The 17737-nt window shown below is 43.1% G+C and overlaps 1 protein-coding gene and 1 long non-coding RNA gene across 2 annotated transcripts; one reads left to right on the top strand and one right to left on the bottom strand.

The window, feature by feature from the left end:
• Window positions 1-690: 690 nt before the first annotated feature.
• Window positions 691-2951, bottom strand: LOC307219159. The gene is made up of 3 exons (XR_013840312.1): window positions 2283-2951; window positions 1384-1452; window positions 691-1065 (listed from the first exon to the last, which is right to left on the bottom strand). It is a non-coding gene; the product is annotated as an uncharacterized lncRNA (long non-coding RNA).
• A 108-nt stretch (window positions 2952-3059) lies between these two features.
• Window positions 3060-16995, top strand: LOC307219148 (cytochrome P450 2J4-like). Its single transcript, XM_079982148.1, has 9 exons — window positions 3060-3362; window positions 9058-9220; window positions 10002-10151; window positions 10916-11076; window positions 11876-12052; window positions 12499-12634; window positions 13835-14022; window positions 15179-15317; window positions 16539-16995. The coding sequence occupies exons 1-9, from the start codon at window positions 3162-3164 to the stop codon at window positions 16712-16714; spliced, it is 1491 nt and encodes a 496-aa protein (XP_079838274.1). The 5' UTR covers window positions 3060-3161; the 3' UTR covers window positions 16715-16995.
• The last annotated feature ends 742 nt before the right edge of the window (window positions 16996-17737 follow it).

The raw sequence follows: 17737 nt of genomic DNA, 5'->3' as shown, positions 1-17737 counted from the left end.
ATGAGAAGAAAAACATCATAAATCAGCCTGGCGAGAGAGCGGACATCCTTTCGTCTCTCAGCCAAAAACAAAAGGAAGCTCACACACAAAGAAAGATTCCCATATGTGAACATAACCACGCCTCAGAATGTGAGACCTCACACAGAACTGTTTAACCCTGTAAGTTCTGATTCTCCTCACAGTTTATTTATAACCCATCTTTTAAATGGTAGTCTGCCTTTGTAGGATAATTTCTTCATTCCAGTTTCTATTCCCTTCTCTCAGGACTTCTCTTCACTAGTGATAAAAAGTTCTAAATTGTGTAATACTTGATTTGGTAATAAAGCCTTGAACTTTCATTTTTGGGCTGGTTGATTACCCTGGTTGTTCTCCTTGCATTCCCCTTTGGCAAATAAAAGATCCCATGTGGTGTGTCTGAGGCCTCATCAAGAAGAAGAAGAAGAAGAGTTTGGATTTGATATCCCGGCTTTCACTCCCTTTAAGGAGTCTCAAAGCAGCTAACATTCTCCTTTCCCTTCCTCCCCCACAACAAACACTCTGTGAGGTGAGTGGGGCTGAGAGACTTCAAAGAAGTGTGACTAGCCCAAGGTCACCCAGCAGCTGTATGTGGAGGAGCGGAGACGCGAACCCGGTTCCCCAGATTATGATACTACCACTCTTAACCACTACACCACACTGGCTCTCACACTTGCAATACACTGCAAGATTGTTGTTTAAAGTTTGCATTCCAGTTCTACCCCAAACTGAGTCTGTGACAATAGGCAGTATCTGCACTATATACATATACAGCAGTATCATACAGTTTTATACAGTCATAGAATCCTGTTAAGGGCATGGAGAGTTGTGAGGAAACCCTTGTAGGAGTACATCTAAGATATATGGGGTGGGATTCTGCTTGCACAAGAGGGCTCCCCTACCCTCCTCCAGGGGAACCCCCCTAAAAACTTGGCTCAGGTGAGAGTATGGGGTGAGGGGGTAGGAATCTATTTGTCTGGCAATCTGAAAGACTTGCCCTACTGGAGCTTTTGCACATTGTTGAATTCCTCCCCTAATGTAGAAGTAGCCCTAGAGGGAAGCAGCGAGAAGACACTCTGAAAGGTCAGTGACTAATTTGTAGAACTAGAGACCTTCCTTTCAAGGGTGACTTAAAGCCTTCTTTTCCTAAAAAGAACCTGAGTTGTGTCCATGTTGTGGTCAAGACAGTGGTGGACTTTGGGGTCTCAAATTTCAAGAGCAGCCTGTGCAACGCCAAAAATGGTCTCTCCCCCCCCCCACTTATCTCACTCCATTCTAAATCACAGTTGCAGCATCCCTGCCACTTTCCCCTAAATCTACATCTGCTCAGGGCCAGCTTGAGAGTCGAGAGCTTCTCTCTCTCTTTACCGTCAGCTTGTTCACTTCTGCATCTTCTTTTCCGGAAGGTGGAGTAAGATGGAAGGATATTGTCAGGGGCTCAGGAGCAGAGGCACAGGGAAGAGAGGAGATGGAGAGCGAAGGGGAAGAATCCGAGGGGAGCGTAGGAGAAGAGGACAGTGGACCGAGGGATTCCATGAGCCTCTCCAGCGAATCGGAAGATTCACAGAAGGGGGCGCCAGTGGCCAGGGGTAGGGGGTTCCCAAGGGGAACGCCCCAGGAGCAAGGGGGCAGCAGGGACTCCCAGAGCAGTAGCTGGAAATCAGGACCAGCTTCCCCACCAGAGCAGAGTGGGGGGGAAGAGTCCCAAGGATCGGGGCCAGTGCATTCCCCACCAGGGAGAGAAGATTAGGCGGGGTGACCACGCCTCCACCAGAAAGTCGGACAACAGAGGAGAGGTCAGATCCGGCCAGTGTCCCGGAAGAGGGAAGCAGTGACCGAAGTAGTGTAACGGTTAGGAGAAAGGTCACTGGGCTGGCGCGAGAGGCAAGTTCAAATGTACAGGAGCGCGGGACAGCAGAGAATGAGGATTGGGAACCGGGTCCTAAAGCCCGCCGGAGGGAGGGGGAGGAGCTAAGCGACTCAGCGTCGGAAGAGTCCAGAAAGGGCAATGCCCCAGCGGGCAGGAGGACCCAGAGGAGGAGAGAGCAGCGTAAAAGGTGGAGCAGGGCTAGGATCTTAAACTGGTGTCATAGGGGAGGAGACTCAGACGGGACTTCGCCGATCTAGGGTTTAAGACGTAGGGCTGCACGCTGTGGCTTTGAAATGGAAACTGAACTTCAATAAAGACTTTTGTACATTACTACAGCCTAGTGTTGGTCCTCTGTGAGCTGGGACCTAGAGGCAGCTGTGACAGATATGAAGTGGACTACGACCTGGGCAACAAGAATTCAACTCCTCACTCAGCCATGAAACGCACTGGGTGATGATAAAAGGAGGAAGAGGAGAACCATTAATGCCACCATAGGTGGAATATAATCGTAATAATTTAAAAGTAAATATAAAATAAAGAAATAAAATATATCCAGCAATCTCACCCCACCCCACATCAGATTTTGGATTGTGTTTGTAGGAAACTGGCTTTAGAATTGGGAGTTGCTGAACCTGTTCTGGTCTGAAGATATCAAAGAACTAGCATTGATTTGCACTTGCAGATAATTCTTCTACAAATGTCAGATAAGATACTGATCTTTACTCTTCAAAACAAGTGAAATTTTACCTGTTGGGTCTGAGCAGCCAGAGGCAAGATGAGTCCTATCCTATATGAGATGAGATGATCCATTGAGACAACCTCCCCAGACCCTTAAAAAGAACTGGAGAAACCTGTTGGTTTAGAGTCTTTAATATGTGTCACAAACCTGTTTTAAGTAGTGGTTCCAACTTAAAGATGCTTTTACACCTTTTTCCAAGAAATGACAGACTAACTGTTGTTGCTTATGGTATTTTAAGCTACATTTAGTACATGTGAAAAAGGGGTGTGTGTGTGTTAAAAGAGAATAAGAAGGAAATATTCTGATTCAGAAAACGACTCTCCCCCTTCCCCCTAAGAACAGTTACTCAATAAGCCATCTCCTTTTGCCTCCTGGTTGGTGTGATGTAAAGCAATATATGGGTTGCAAACTTTGCCCTGGTTTCTTACAGAAACATTAACCAAGAGGAGAGGTATAGCTGCTCTCCTGGGATCAGATTTCTGTTCTCCCAACAGAAAACAGTCTGCTCTGACAAAGGAAGGCTTGAAAGGTTCCAAGATGCTGCTCCAGTTGCTCTCTGTCCTCTGGGAGGCCTTGTCCCTGCAAGTTGTTCTGGTGTTTCTGGCAACATTTCTACTTCTTGCTGATTACAAGAAAAGGATTCGCCCAAGGGATTTCCCCCCAGGGCCCAGGCCTCTTCCCTTGCTGGGTAATATACCACATTTTGGTGCAAAGGACCCACATTTGGCAGCACAGAAGGTAAGAATGAAGGAATGAACCAGATGATGAGAAAACAGGTGACGTTGCAGTGGAAAGAAGCGTAGAAACCTCACTGGAAAATAAGGCTTAGATGCCCCAGTCTAGCATCCTGATTCCAAGAGTAGGCAGCCAGAGGTCTCTGAGCAGCCCACAGCTGGGGCATGAAGGCAAATGCATCTCCTGTGGTTTGTTCTATCCAGATGTGTATGGCCTCTGAATCTGGGGGATCTATTTTGCCTAACAGTCATTGGTAACAAGCCTGTGTCCACACCTGCCATAAAAGGTAGGATGGTTGTTTGCATGATTCTATTTTGTTAGCAGGTTATTTCCACCACTTCTTCCTTTTCGCTCTAACTCTGGTCAGAAAAAAGTCACATATTTGTTATGAGCCACGTATTGCTTGGGTATGTTAATGACCAGCTAGCTCTGTCCAGCTCCCGTCCAGAGGTAAGTTCGCTTTTCTCGTGTTCTCCTCTTAAAAAGGATGCCAAACAGCTTCGCAGGTTTGCTTAGACTATATACCTGTGGAAGACAGGAGTGCCTGGCATGCTCTGGTCCATGGAGTCATGAAGAGTTGGAGACGACTAAACAATAACATATACCTGATAGACGTGACACATCAAACGCAACTTTCTGCTTGCTTGTTTGCTTGCTTGCTTGCTTGGGGTCAGTTAGTGCAATAGGTCATTTCTTTTAAAAAAGACACTTTCTGAATCTAAGGAGGCAGGAAGAGGACAGCAGGAAGCTGGGAAGTCCCATCATTTTTTCTTACTTTTTTCTGTCCCCCTCACACTATGGCACTGACGACACAATATTGGCTATCCCTTACAACTGCTGACAGCGTACATATGTACAAGGCTCCAAGCCAACAGGGACCCAAAGCACTCTCTCTCTTTCTCCCTCTCTTAAAGTAAATCAGACATTTCTAAAGAAACTTATAATAAGAAGTAGAAGCTGGATGAGTGGAGAAGAACACTTGTGTACACAAAGCATTTTTTTGTGTCTATGTTATTTCCTTCTTTCCCCTAGTGTGTTGCTTTTATAGAATAAAATGTTTTAAATTATTTAACTCCCTTGAAAAAAATAACTTCATACTGAGAAGAACTTGATGATATGCAGTGCTCCCTGATCTTCCACGTCCCACAAAACCACAACTGGCAAGCAAATTAAAATTCCTATAGACGATGCTTTACTATAAGGATCCCCTCACCCTTATCAAGACTGGAAAAATGTGTGTGTGTGCTTTTGTTTGTGTGTTTTGTTGTACGTTAGCCTACCCTCCTGCTCTTATATTTGCAACATTCCTGTGTGGTGGGCTAGCCTAAGTTAATATATGTGCAGAAGCAGCAGCTCTTGCAATAGATTGCAGGAGGAGAATGAAGGGGGCCTGTCCATGTACTGGGCCCAGGCAACCCTTTTGTTTTTTGTTTAAATGAATTTTTATTAAGATTTTAAAGGTTACAGAAAAAAATAAAAAGATAACAATCGAAGAAAAAACAGAAAAAACAGTACATATAAAAAGGAAAAAAAGAAAAAACATCATCAAAAAACAGAAAAAAGAAGTAAAAAACAAGTCAAACCTTTAACTCACTTAGTTACATTCATTTGTTTCCTTGACTTCCTCACGCCTCCAATTTTTGTATTCTAATTCAATTAGATATTCCAGCAAATTCTTCCAACTTTGTTTTTATCCTAATAATTTAACTTAGCATACTATAATTTCCCTCTTTGTATTCTAATTCATATAGGTATTTCAGCAAATCCTTCATCTTATTTTTATCCTTATATCTTATCTTAATATACTATAATTTTCTATTCTTTCTTTCACCAAATAACCACCCACTTTTACTTTATTTAATCTTATTTCTCATTAAAACTTATATATCTGTACTTATTCTTAAAACGTTTCCCCTAGGGTAAAAAAGATTCCAATCCACGATTTTCCCATTTCTCATTAAAAGAAAAGAAAAAACAAATTATATTATATACACTTTAAATTCCCAATTTTCTTCCACCAGATCCTCTCCCCAGTTTCGGCCCCTGGCAATAGTTCCATCAATCTCAAAAAACCATCAACCCGGAGATCTTAAGTCCGAGTCTCTTAAGTCTCTTTCATGTCCCCTCTGCCGGTCTTTTTGATAATCTTTGGTGTTGAAAACCAGATCTCGGGGAAGCTCCAATCCAACGGTAACCATATTCCTTCCTGCCAAACTTCCATAGTTGAAAATAGGGCCTATAGGATATTCCAAATCTTGTTTCACACTCCTTTCAAATCCAAAGGCCCCCGAAGCTCCAACCTCCACCTGGCTCAGATTTGTATCCCAAAGGTCATTTGATCTCCACATAGGGTGATCTCTCCATCTTTCATTTTCCAAACCAATCCAGGCTTCCATCTCCAAAAATTTACTTCTCCTAGTTGCCATCATATAAGGCCTCAAGTTGTAGTCCACCATTTGCCTCTGTAGGGTTACGGATCCCCCTTTCATCACTTTAATCACAACATGATTCTCCTTCTCAAATTTTTCAATTTGTTCAGTTGGAAGAGGTTCCTGTGCCAAGTTCTTGTCAACTTCTTTACTAATACCCACTTTTGTTCCCAAGATTACAATATTAGTAGCCATAACATTTATCTGGTCTTGCAGCTTTCCCAAGAGATAAAATGTCTTGTTCAGTTCACACTCGATTTCCTTCCCGACCACCATCCTTAAACAGTCCAAGGTCAAAAACTAGTTTCTCAAGGCTTTTATCTTTAAGATCAATTTCCCAGCTGCTTCCTTCCGACAATATCCCACAGCTCCCTCTAGAGGGATTCAAGTTCCTTTTCACTCCTTCCAGCACAGACCCAAAGGTCCCATACGTTAAATTGTAACAGTTCCTTCCTTCTTTTTAAACGTAAGGTTGTAACAAAAACAGACAGTAGAAACAAAGTCCTTCTTTTGTATCTTGACAGCTAACTTGACAGCTGTCAAATTTATCTATTCACCGTCAGCGGGTTCTCACAGACCACTCCTGGGTTTAGGGAAGTGGTGCTTCAATTCCCGAATTTTAACCTTCTCCTGCAGGCTCCTCTGCTTCCAAAAAGCATATTGATGGTGGTTTCAATCAGTGGAATTTAAATCCTTTACATAAGACTCTCCACGACCTTAGTTGACAGGTTCTTTGCTTCAGTTTATTTACAGAAAGGGGAGGCGGACTTCCTGTTTAGACCTTCCCCGATCGGTGCCAATTTAAAAATACTTTAAAAAAATACTTTAAAAATCCAATTTCCATTCTACTCACGGGTTGTTGTTTGAAATCCAATTGTCCACAAGAAAAAGTCAGTGCTCTCTGGCAACGGCTGTGCGGCTTCACTCCGTAAAAATAACGGTCGATTCAAAACACCGTGCTGCTCACCCCACGTCACTTCGGAACCCCAAAAAAGGGGTTTCCCTGTGGGTAGGGGGGGCGCTCCTGGTGTCAGTCGAATCCCACGTTCCCAGGCTTCATCCGCCTGGGATTTCTAAAGGGTCTCCGCCTTCGCCGCGGCGGCACGACCCGAATTCCACGGAGCGGGTTCCTCTTAGTCAGAGGAACACCGCCATTGCCGATGGCGCTAACCCGGAAGACCCCAGGCAACCCTTTTGGCATCTCTGATGTCCCTGATGTATTTGAGAGAAACCAAGATTACATCTTCCATACAGGCATTCTATAAACATCAAGCAGGCAAATTAATATAGAATACACTGGGCAACATTTTTTTACTTTTTGAATGTTGTCTAGCTTTCTACAACTGATTTAGGGTATTTTTTGCACTGCTGAATCAGGAAAAGGCATCCGTTTCTCTCCATCAGGTCAGGTTTACTGTAAACTGAATGGTGGGCATTGATAAATGTAAGTACACGTAAATTGCATGTCGCTTCACCATTTTTCAAACTTCAGGGCTTGAACCTCCGTTTCTTGGAACTCCTGGAATGTTCAGTGGCAGGGAGGTCTCTCTTCAGAGTCCAACAGTAGCCATCATGACTGTGTCCCAGCGACCCTGATACCTGGTCTCCATCTCTTTCATGTCCTGGTGGAATCTCTCCCCCTGCTCGTCACTCATTGAACCCTGGTTCTCAGGAAACCAGTCCATATGTGAAAATAGGTAGTGCATCTTGACGCTCATGTTGCAGCCCAGGTTTCTGAAAGCAGTCAGCATGTTGTTGACAAGTTCTGCGTAGTTTCTGGCCTTATTGTTGGCAAGAAATTTCTTCACTACCAGAACAAATGCTTTCCACGCTTCCAGTTCCACTTCGTTCATTGACTTTCCGAACTCTGGGTCTCTGATGAGCTGATGGATCTGAGGACCGTCAAAGATGCCAGGTTTCAACTTCTCCATGGTCAATCCTGGGAAAGCCTGGCACAAGTAAGTGAAGCAGTCACCATCCTTGTCCAGAGCCTTGGTGAACTGCTTGATTAAGCCGAGCTTGATGTGCAGCGGTGGGAAGAGTATTCTGTCTCTGTCCACCAGAGGGTCGTTGATGACGTTCCTTTCTTTGCAAGACACCAATTCCTCCCACACAGGCCTGTCCTTCTTCGTGTAATGCTGAGCACGGTCCCTACTATCCCACATGCACAGAAAACATGGGTACTTGGTGAAGCCAGACTGTTGTCCCAACAAAAAGTTCACCATATTCAGGTCAACACAAATAAACCACTTATGCTGATCATAACCAATTTTCTCCAGCACATACTTCACCGCTTCATAGTTCTCCTTCAGTGTACTCGAGTGAGCCAGGGGTATAGAGGCAAACTGGTTGCCGTTGTGTAGCAGAACACATTTCAGTGATCGCTTGCTGCTGTCAATGAACAGTCTCCAATCTTTGGGTTCGTACTGTGACACTCCAAGCTTGAGCAGAAGCTGCACAATATCTGCACAGTACACCAAGTCCTTCTCTTCCGAGAAAAAATGGAGGTACTCTTGATGCCTGTTGCGGAGGAAGCTGATGCGAGCACTGTCAGAGAGGAGGTTTTTCCCTTCAATCTGGATGCCAACAGTTCGGCAGAGTCCTTTGACAAGCTGAGGTCGCGAACTAGATCATTCAACTCCTTTGGGGAAAATGGATGTGGAGCATCATCTTCAAGAACCACTTCTTCTTCTTCATGTCCTTCAACACTGGAGGCATCTTTGTCACTAATGTCAGGAAGTTCTCCGAAGATAGGCACTGGAATTTCATCACAATGAGCTACAGGACGATGTGCTGATTGAAGATCAGGATACTTCGTGGGGCGGCTGCTCCATTAACTTAGTTTTGATCCCCCAACTTTATGCTTTGCCGCACCAATTTATGGAAGATTTCGAGGTTTTATGACTTCAAACTGATCCCTTTGCGACAGAATCACCCAGAACTATCAGACCTAAATACTTCTTGTTATTAAAATAATCATTTCCAATCAAAACAATTATTCGACATGGCATTTTACCCCCACCAACTTCTTCTAAAATGCTCCACATAAGCGTACATGTGAACAAAAACGTAAAAAAAATGACATTTGGCCATAGCTCAAAAACTTGACCTGATTGAGCAAAACCAATGTGATTTTTGGATTCAGCGCATCAGATTCGTCCTAAATCAACTGAAAAAACGCAGACAACAAATTTGTTGTTGACCAGTGATATTAATAAAGACCACATAGGGATATTTTATCCTGTCTTGCGTTCTTCCTCTCCTTCTAGCTGGCAGAAAAATATGGCAATGTCTTCAGCATTCAGGTTGGGAAAACATGGATTGTGATTGTGAATGGATTGCGTCTGGTGAAAGAAGCTCTTGTTCATCAGGGTGAAAACTTCATAGATCGTCCAAATCTTCCTTTTACCAAGGAAATCACTAGGGGATTGGGTGAGTTACTTTTAATTATGGTCAATTGTTTAAATAACATTATCTCATCATTTCCTATTGCCTATCTAATCAAAAAGCCAAAAATAAATGAAAAAACCCCCAGAAATATCATTAAATAATCAAGACCATATAAACATTAAACAGGTACCATTAATCCAGAAAAGCAATTCCAGAGTGTCCTAAAGGGCTTCAGTGCAGAAGGGACATTTGTAAAATATATATTGACTGCTTTACGTGTTCCTATACGTTTACTTCATTTTGTGTATTTCAAACATATGCTGCCTTTCCATCACAGTTCCCAATTTTTTTCACAGGGCAAAGTTAGTACAGTGGGCTAACAACCTCCATTTATTTTACATATGGGAGTGCAACCTTATGTGGGGGGAGGGTAAATAAATAAATAAATAAATGGTGGGGGACACTTCCCATGCTCCCTCTTCATTTCCTCCCACCTGCACACCCAGTGGATTTTTGTTGCTTACTGGGAAGTCCATTTCACTGTCAAAAAGTTCTTACTGTCACAAAGTTTTTCCTGGTGTCTAGTCAGAATCTCCTTTTTTGTAACTTGAAGCCATTGGTTTGGGTTCTCCAGAGAGGGAGAGAACAAACTTCCTCAATCTTCCATGTGACAGTCCTAAGATGGTTATCATATCTCCTCTCAAGTTTCCTCTTTTCCAGGCTAAACTTGCCCAGCTACCTCAGGCATTGCTCATAAGACTTCCGTTCTAGACCCTTAATCATCTTGGTTGCCCTGCTCTGCTTGCTATTTCTTCTCATCTAGGAGTGTTGACCTCTAATGGTCTTACCTGGAAACAACAGAGACGATTTGCCATATCAACGCTCAGAAACTTTGGTTTGGGTAAAAGGACTTTAGAAGAACGAATACAGGAGGAGAGCCGATACCTAAAGGAAGCTATTGAAGTTGAGAAAGGTGCGAACCAGAGTCAAAAAAGCCTATTTCATATGAAAGGTTAAAAAATACATTTGTCGTGGTATGAAGCTTTCAAGTGCTGCTTTGTGCAAATGCAGCTCTGCATAAGCTGGGACATCCCCATGGTTAGATGGGTGTCAATGCAAAACTCAGTCCATTGTGGCACGTAGGAGTTCAGCTGCCATTAAAACGCAGAAGCCTCTGCTAATGTCAGGCTCCATGTATGCAGTGAGACCTGCAGTTGAAACTCAAAGTCACTCAACTAGTACAGGAGAGCAATAGAATTGCTACGCTCATTTATGATATATGGTTTATTTACACATGTATACAACATGAGCCTAGGATATGACAGGGGAGTCACAATATTAACACTCCCAATGGGAGTGCTTGCAGTCTCCCACAGAGGTCCTTTCCTTTGTTTCCCATAATAGCCCATCCCCCAGGTGATCACCTCATAAGGAAGGTAGCCTGGCTTATGTTTTAACACTTGCTGCATCCAGGGATTGTGGGGGTCTGGCCCCGACAACCTCAAAACATCATCTCACAGAACAATGTGCTAGATAGCTTATACCTATAGCATGTGCCACTAAGGGTATAAAACTCCATCACTGCGCCATCTAAACATCCTCTATCTGAAGAACCTCTGCTGTCCCCCCCCCATACTCTGTCCAGACCCACTCACTTCCCCCACCTTCTGTTTTTGTTACATGGAAGCCATAAGCAGTCTTATTCCTTCTCCATTTTCTTCTTCTCTCCCTCTCCAGGGCAGCCATTTGACCCTCACTTTCAGATTAATAATGCTGTTTCAAATATCATTTGTTCTGTCACTTTTGGGGACCGCTTTGATTACCATGACAGCAATTTCCAGAAGTTTCTGCGCTTCTTTGATGAGATAATGTATCTTCAGGGAAGTATTTGGATTCAGGTACATCTTCTGTGAGATCTTATGGGTAACCACAACAGAGTCGCTCTGGTTCCAGGCACACTCCCACATTCTTGTTGACTGTTCATTCATTCGCTTTGGGCCATCATTGTTCTTTGTGTTCTGGTTTCTTTTTCTCCCTTGAACTTGTAATTCAAGCATCTCACCCCATACCAAGTCCCTTTGACATCTTGTTTTTATTTAACATTGTCTATCATAATACTGAGGATGTATGAGTTGGGGTGTCTTCAGTATTATAAAGCAGGCATCACAACTAAAAATCATGTGCTACGATACATTTTAGGCCTTTAAGTGGGGAATCACATGAGTGACTGAATAAAATCAAAGAATTTGGACAAGTAGCACATATCATGAGAAGGCTAGTTAGTTTTATTTTCCATATTGGGAACATTCTCACACTGTGCTGGAATATTTATGTAGCTAAATAACACTGGGTATTGAGTGGTGTTCATAAGCAGGACTTAAGATCCAGAGCATGTCTTGCAATGAACACAGTGATGCAATCCCAAGTGACATACATGGCTTAATTCCATACTCTCCACCTACCAATTAGAATCTGTGAAAGGCCACCCCATGCAGATAAGCATCATCAAATGAGAAAGCTACATTGGCATCATTTTCCTGATATCATCAGGCAAGGTGCATGCATTTTTCAAACAGGTAGCCATCTTCATGGGAAGCCATCGCATGGATTGCTACCTCCTTTGATAGTAGCATGATCTGCAACTGTTATGAGAGGGCTTTCCCCACACAAATCTGATGCTAGTATTTGTTTCCTCAGCTGTACAATGCATTTCCCACTCTCATGAAGCACTTGCCAGGGCCCCATCAGACCGTTAAAAGAAACTGGGGAGAACTGAAATCCTTTGCGAGAGAAATCATTGAAAAACATGAAGAAGACTGGAACCCATCTGAACCCAGAGACTTAATAGATGCGTACCTGAATCAAATGGCCACGGTAAGAAACAAAAAGTATAGTTTGTGGTAGTATTAATAGTAGTAATAGTTAATAACAGAAAGCAGAGACACAATCTAAAGGATCAGAACTTACCATATAGTTTCCATTGGCTCTGTATGAAAGCAGACAAACTGGTGAGGTGTTTATTTGTGTGTGTATGAGCGTGTGTGCACGTGTGCGCGCACACACACACACACACACACACACACACACACACACACACAAAAGTGCATATACATGAATAGGAAATAATGTATATCACCACTTGTCCAGTGCCTGAATTTCACCAGATTCACAGGGCTTTTGACTTGGCTGTGCTAGATGCAGGACACTTGTCAGGAATAGAGCTCATGAATCTCATTGCCATCACTTGATATATAGGACTGAAACTGGGATGGTGTTTTTAATGACAGATGAACCCTTTGGTGCATTTTCTTTGTTTTAAGGAGGATGCTGCTTCCAGTTTTCATAAAGACAACCTCCTACATTCAACATTGGATCTCTTTTTTGCTGGAACAGACTCAACTTCCACAACCCTGCGCTGGGCCTTGCTGTACATGGCCATTTTCCCGGAAATTCAAGGTAGAACCATCCTTTGCCTACTTGTCTTTCATTACTTTGGGTTGCACTCAACAAATCCTCTATTGAAATCAAAGTATCTGACTTATTGGCTATATAACTTCAATGTGCCTGCCGTAAATTCGACTAACATTGAGTACCAACCACCCTTCTCTTTTTTCGATCGATTCCCAATGCCATATTGCTATGTCACTTTGCAATATATGTGCTGTTGTTCTTTTAAGCTGTTGTGTATTAAAAATGTGCGATGAAAGCATCCAAAACACTAAGTAAAGGGTTATTGCACACAAGGGCTGTAGAACTCTGTGATGTCATATGTCTGAGGTTGCTATTTTCTGTTGGTTCAGTTTTGGCAGTTATTAACAGTCTTAACAGCTAGGGCAGCAGTTATGTTCTGTGGTGTTGCTGTCTGTCTCAAAGCTAGTCAGTGTGTAGCACCGTTAGTCATTCTTCGATACAAATCTATGTAATATGTATTAGTTAACATAAGGAACACCTACCTGAATTGTATGTTTAATCTAACAAGGGCAAGTACACTGAGTAAAAGTTATTCTAACTTTTAAAAAGAGTGTATTGTGTAGTTTTTATAGGAGGGACAAGGCAAAGGGTCAAACGACTTGGGCTCTCTTCCACATAACTCTGTAAAGTTTAATTTCCACACAAAAATTATATATGCATATGCTATAAATGTTTTTATATATAAAAGCAGAAGCTCTGTGCAAGGACTTCACTTGTGCAACAGAGCATCCTGCCACTGTACTTCTCTCTCACACACCTTCAAATTGGTCCAAGGAGGTTGGGAGAGGCCACAGAACAGTGCAGAAAGAGAAGGGGAAAGGGAACTTTCTATCTGGCAAACTGCAATTCTTCCGTTTAATGAGCAATCAGAAGAGCAAGAATTTCCCCCATATGTTTTTATTATATTGCAAATTACTTTGGGGTGCCCGCTGGGAAGTGATCCTTAACTGAACTGGAATGATAAGAAAATAATTAATAAATGGTACAGCCAAAACAATTCTATTTCGGCAGAAGATGAACCATTCCAACTAAAGATCTTGGGTGGGGAAAAAGGAGTCTTGAATCAATGCTGGCACTCTGGTGGCAAAGGGCACCCAGAGGTGGAACGGCGAGATGGGCCTCCTCTGCAGATATTTATGTCTGTTCCTCTTCTATTTATAGCAGATGTTCCCTCTCTTTTTGCAGCAACGGTCCAAGAGGAAATAGATTCTGTGATTGGCCAGTCTCGCCAGCCAGCGATTGATGACAGGGACAGCATGCCCTATACCAATGCGGTTGTTCATGAAATTCAAAGAAAAAGCAGCATTGTGCCTTTGAATGGGACCCGGATGACAACTAAGGACACGACACTGGCTGGGTTTCATGTGCCCAAAGTAAATGTTAAGAACATATTGCTCTTCTTGTCTGTCTTTGCTCTTCCATTAAACTGCACACACTTTAATCCAAAGTTTAAACTAGGGGTAGCCAACATTGTGCTGTTGAAGGGGAACAGTTAGGATTACCCCAAGAAACCTTAAAAAACTGTTTGTGAATTCTGCCCCCCCCCCCAGCCAGGCCTCAAAGCCTCGCCTCAAGCATTTTTAAAACTGCATTTCCTCTTAAGACAAAAAGCATTAGCTAAGCATATTCCTCTTGCTGTAACTAAAAGACTGCAACAAAAGGTAGGGAACAGAGTCCATTGTTTTCTTAGAGCCTTTGGCCTTGCTAAAACCAGATTGCAACTTACTTTCTGTCCGGGAACCATGCCAAAGCACGAGAATGAAACATAACTGGAACACTCTGAACCCCCCTTGGTTTCTCACCCCCTTTCCTGGGAAGAGTCCAAAAATGGTCCCAAGACAGGAACTTTCTGTTCATGCTCAGGAGACACATGGGAGGAGAAAGGGGAGGGAACTAGAAGGGGATATATACTCTGTGCAATGGCTGTGAACCTAGTGCTTGTTTTGTGACTTTATCACACTTGCTCCTCTGCCCCCCCCCCCAGGATGGCAGAATAAAAGCTCTTTCTCTGGATTTAACCCCTTGGTGTCATTTGGCTCCTTTCATCCCTGCTCAGGTGCAACATTTTCCTATCCATGGTTAAAAGGGCCTAGAAAGGCTACATTTCTTGGTGCGTTGGCCAGAAATCGAACCCGGGCCTCCCGCGTGGCAGGCGAGAATTCAGGGATGATGAGGCTGTATCCCCAAACATCTGGAGGGCACCATGTGGGAACCTGTGGTCTAAATACAGAGTTGTACCAGTCTCAGTTTGAATGGGTAGCTAGTCTGTCAGAAATTAGCCAGTATCTGGTGTTGCTAACCCTGAATTTTCATAGTCCAGCAGACTTTGAATGTCTTTTAAAATCTATATTGGAACTGTGCTTTTGTGGTAAATCTTTGAATGAATTACTTAATAATGAGAAGTAGATACTGCATTCAGAACATATTCTTTTTCTGTCAGGGGATAGAGGCTTAGTACTGCTATAAATTCAAATATATGTGAAAGCGCCTTGCCATTTCTAATCTACTTCTCTGCTTTTTATTTGGCAGGGAACCATATTGATCACCAACCTGACCTCAGTGCTCTTTGATGAGGATGAGTGGGAAACACCCAATATGTTTAATCCTGGCCATTTTCTAGAGAACAGTCAGTTCCGGAGAAGGGAAGCATTCCCGCCGTTCTCTGCAGGTAACAAAAGTTGAAGGGCTATATGATGGCAGCTTAGTTACTGAGACCTTGGTATATTGCTAACTATATTGTGTATTGCAGTGGTCACCAACCTCCTAGAGCCAGTGGGCACATCTGGCATTAAAGAAAGTGCTGTGGGCACCAGTCACAAAATGGCTGCCCTTTGGGGTGTATGGTGTAACACAAAATGGTGCTGACACTAGCACAGTGTGGATTTTTGAGGGGGTGTTTCCTGATATCTTTCATGAGCAGCCCACAGGGAGTTAGGCTGTATTGTTAAAGTGTTTCCCCTCTCCATGGTCACGAAGTTGTTTTCTTCACTGCACCCTGAGAATAGGAGCCTGCTTCTCACTACGCAGCTCAGAAAGTAAGCAACTTCTTGGGGCATTATTACCAGTAACTGAATCATAATTATGATGTTTTCTACAATCAAATGGTATATAAATTTTATGAAATAAATAAAACCTGTTTGCCTTCTTCACATTTTTGGAATGTGAGAGGGAAGCTGTAAGGCTAGGGATGGATAGATCTGTCAACTTTGGTTTCCTTCATTTTCCCAATCTTAAGTTCAGTTTCCCACATTTCAGCTGCCATCCGCAATTGAAAAGAAAACCCATTTTGGTGCATGTTTTTCTTATTGACACATTTTAAAATCTAACTGTGACTAATATACACAATTTTGTAAACAAGTCCCCTAATATAATGGATTTTTGTATGTTCTTTTCTCTGATATAGGCATTTTTTTTACACTTTCCCTTAATATGCATTTTTGTACACATTGGTTGGTTGGAGAACAACACTGTAAATTTCAAAGAATGGCTGTATTTTGTGTGTGTTCATGTATTGGTTTGAGAAGTATGATTTATAGAGATTGCTATGAAGATGTAAACCAGGGGTAGGCAACCTATGGCCCATGGGCCAGATGTTGCCCAACCGCCTTCTCAATCTGGCCCACGGACGGTCCAGGAATCAGTGTGTTTTTACATGAGTAGAATGTGTGCTTTTATTTAAAATGCATCTCTGGTTTATTTGTGGGGCATAGGAATTTGTTCATTCCCCTCCCCCCAAAAAATATAGTCCAGCCCACTACATGGTCTGAGGGACAATGGACCGGCCCATGGCTGAAAAAGGTTGCTGAACCCTGATGTAAACTCTCTACTAACATAGTCTCTCTCTCTCTCTCTCTCTCTCTCTCTCTCTCTCTCTCCCCTCCCCTCTTAGGAAAGCGAGCTTGTCTTGGAGAGCAGTTGGCCAGGACTGAGCTTTTTCTTTTCTTCACTGCCCTACTTCAGAAGTTCACTTTCCAGCCTCCAAAAGGCGTGACATTAAGCCTTGACCATCGGTCAGGTCTTACATTATCCCCCCAGCCCTACCGGATATGCGCAATCTCTCGCTGAGGGGACTCATTTTATGGCACTGCTCATTAAAAGAAGATGGTGAAGAATTTGACCAGCACTGCCTCCTTAGTTTCTGTCCTTAGGAGGACAGCTCAATAGTCATAGCTCAATAGTAATGCATGTCCGTTGTATTTAGAAGACCTCAGGTTCAATCTACACGACTGGTGTGTGGTTCTTCTCATAAATGATCTCAAGTATGTGGCTTTTAAAATTGTCTTGGGGGCACAGCTAGAGCAATGTCTTATAAGTATCGCAATAAAAGAGCTCAGTTGGAACTCCAAGTTGTAGACTTTGATGCTCAAGCTTGCACAAGACGGTTACCCCCCACTTCTCCAGGGGCACCCCCCAAAAAAATGGCTTAAGTGTGAGTATACCGGGGTGCAGGGAGACAGCAGGTGGTCTGTCTGCCTGGCAAGCTGAAATGCTTGCCCTATTGGCGTTATTGCACATTATTGAATTCCTCCCCTAATGTGGAAGTAGCCCTAGCAGAAGACACGACAAAAGGTCAGTGACTTATTGATAAAACAAGAGACCTTCCAAGAACCTTCCAAGGATGACTGAAAGCCTTCTTGTCCTAAAAGAAGTATCTGCTTATCTCAGAGCTGAGCAGACAAGTTGTGTCCATATTGTGGTCAGGGCAGTGGCAGACCTTGGCGCCCTGCATGATGCCAATGTTCAGCACCCCCTGCCTCTCACGCTCCATTCTAAATCATAGTTTCAACGTCCCCTGCAGTGCCCTTGAGGCTGCATGCCCAGTGCCACCAAACAGTTCATGCTCTCCTAAATCTGTATCTGCATCTCCTGGTTTCTGTTGTCCCTTGACACAGGACATCTGTGGTCCCTTTGGTTCCTCTAGCCATACCACTCCCTCTTGGCCTCATCCCTTTGAACTAATTGTTTATATCAATTATGGCAATCTCCTGTTATTCAAGAAACCTCACAAACCTCTGTATTTCAGTAGTTACATTTATATTTTGTCAAGAGGCAATTTAATCTGCTATCTGTCCTCTACACACTTGGAGC

The sequence above is a fragment of the Podarcis cretensis genome (assembly GCF_951804945.1).
Source record: "Podarcis cretensis genome assembly, chromosome: 6".
Lineage (NCBI taxonomy): Eukaryota > Metazoa > Chordata > Lepidosauria > Squamata > Lacertidae > Podarcis > Podarcis cretensis.
This window is presented reverse-complemented; position numbering and strand designations above follow the sequence as displayed.

Excerpts from the sequence above, each read along its gene's own strand:
- LOC307219148 (XM_079982148.1), top strand. The coding sequence starts at position 3,162 with ATGCTGCTCCAGTTGCTCTCTGTCCTCTGGGAGGCCTTGTCCCTGCAA. Across the intron at positions 3,363-9,057 it reads CACATTTGGCAGCACAGAAG|CTGGCAGAAAAATATGGCAA; the intron begins GTAAGAATGAAG and ends CTCTCCTTCTAG. Across the intron at positions 9,221-10,001 it reads GGAAATCACTAGGGGATTGG|GAGTGTTGACCTCTAATGGT; the intron begins GTGAGTTACTTT and ends CTTCTCATCTAG.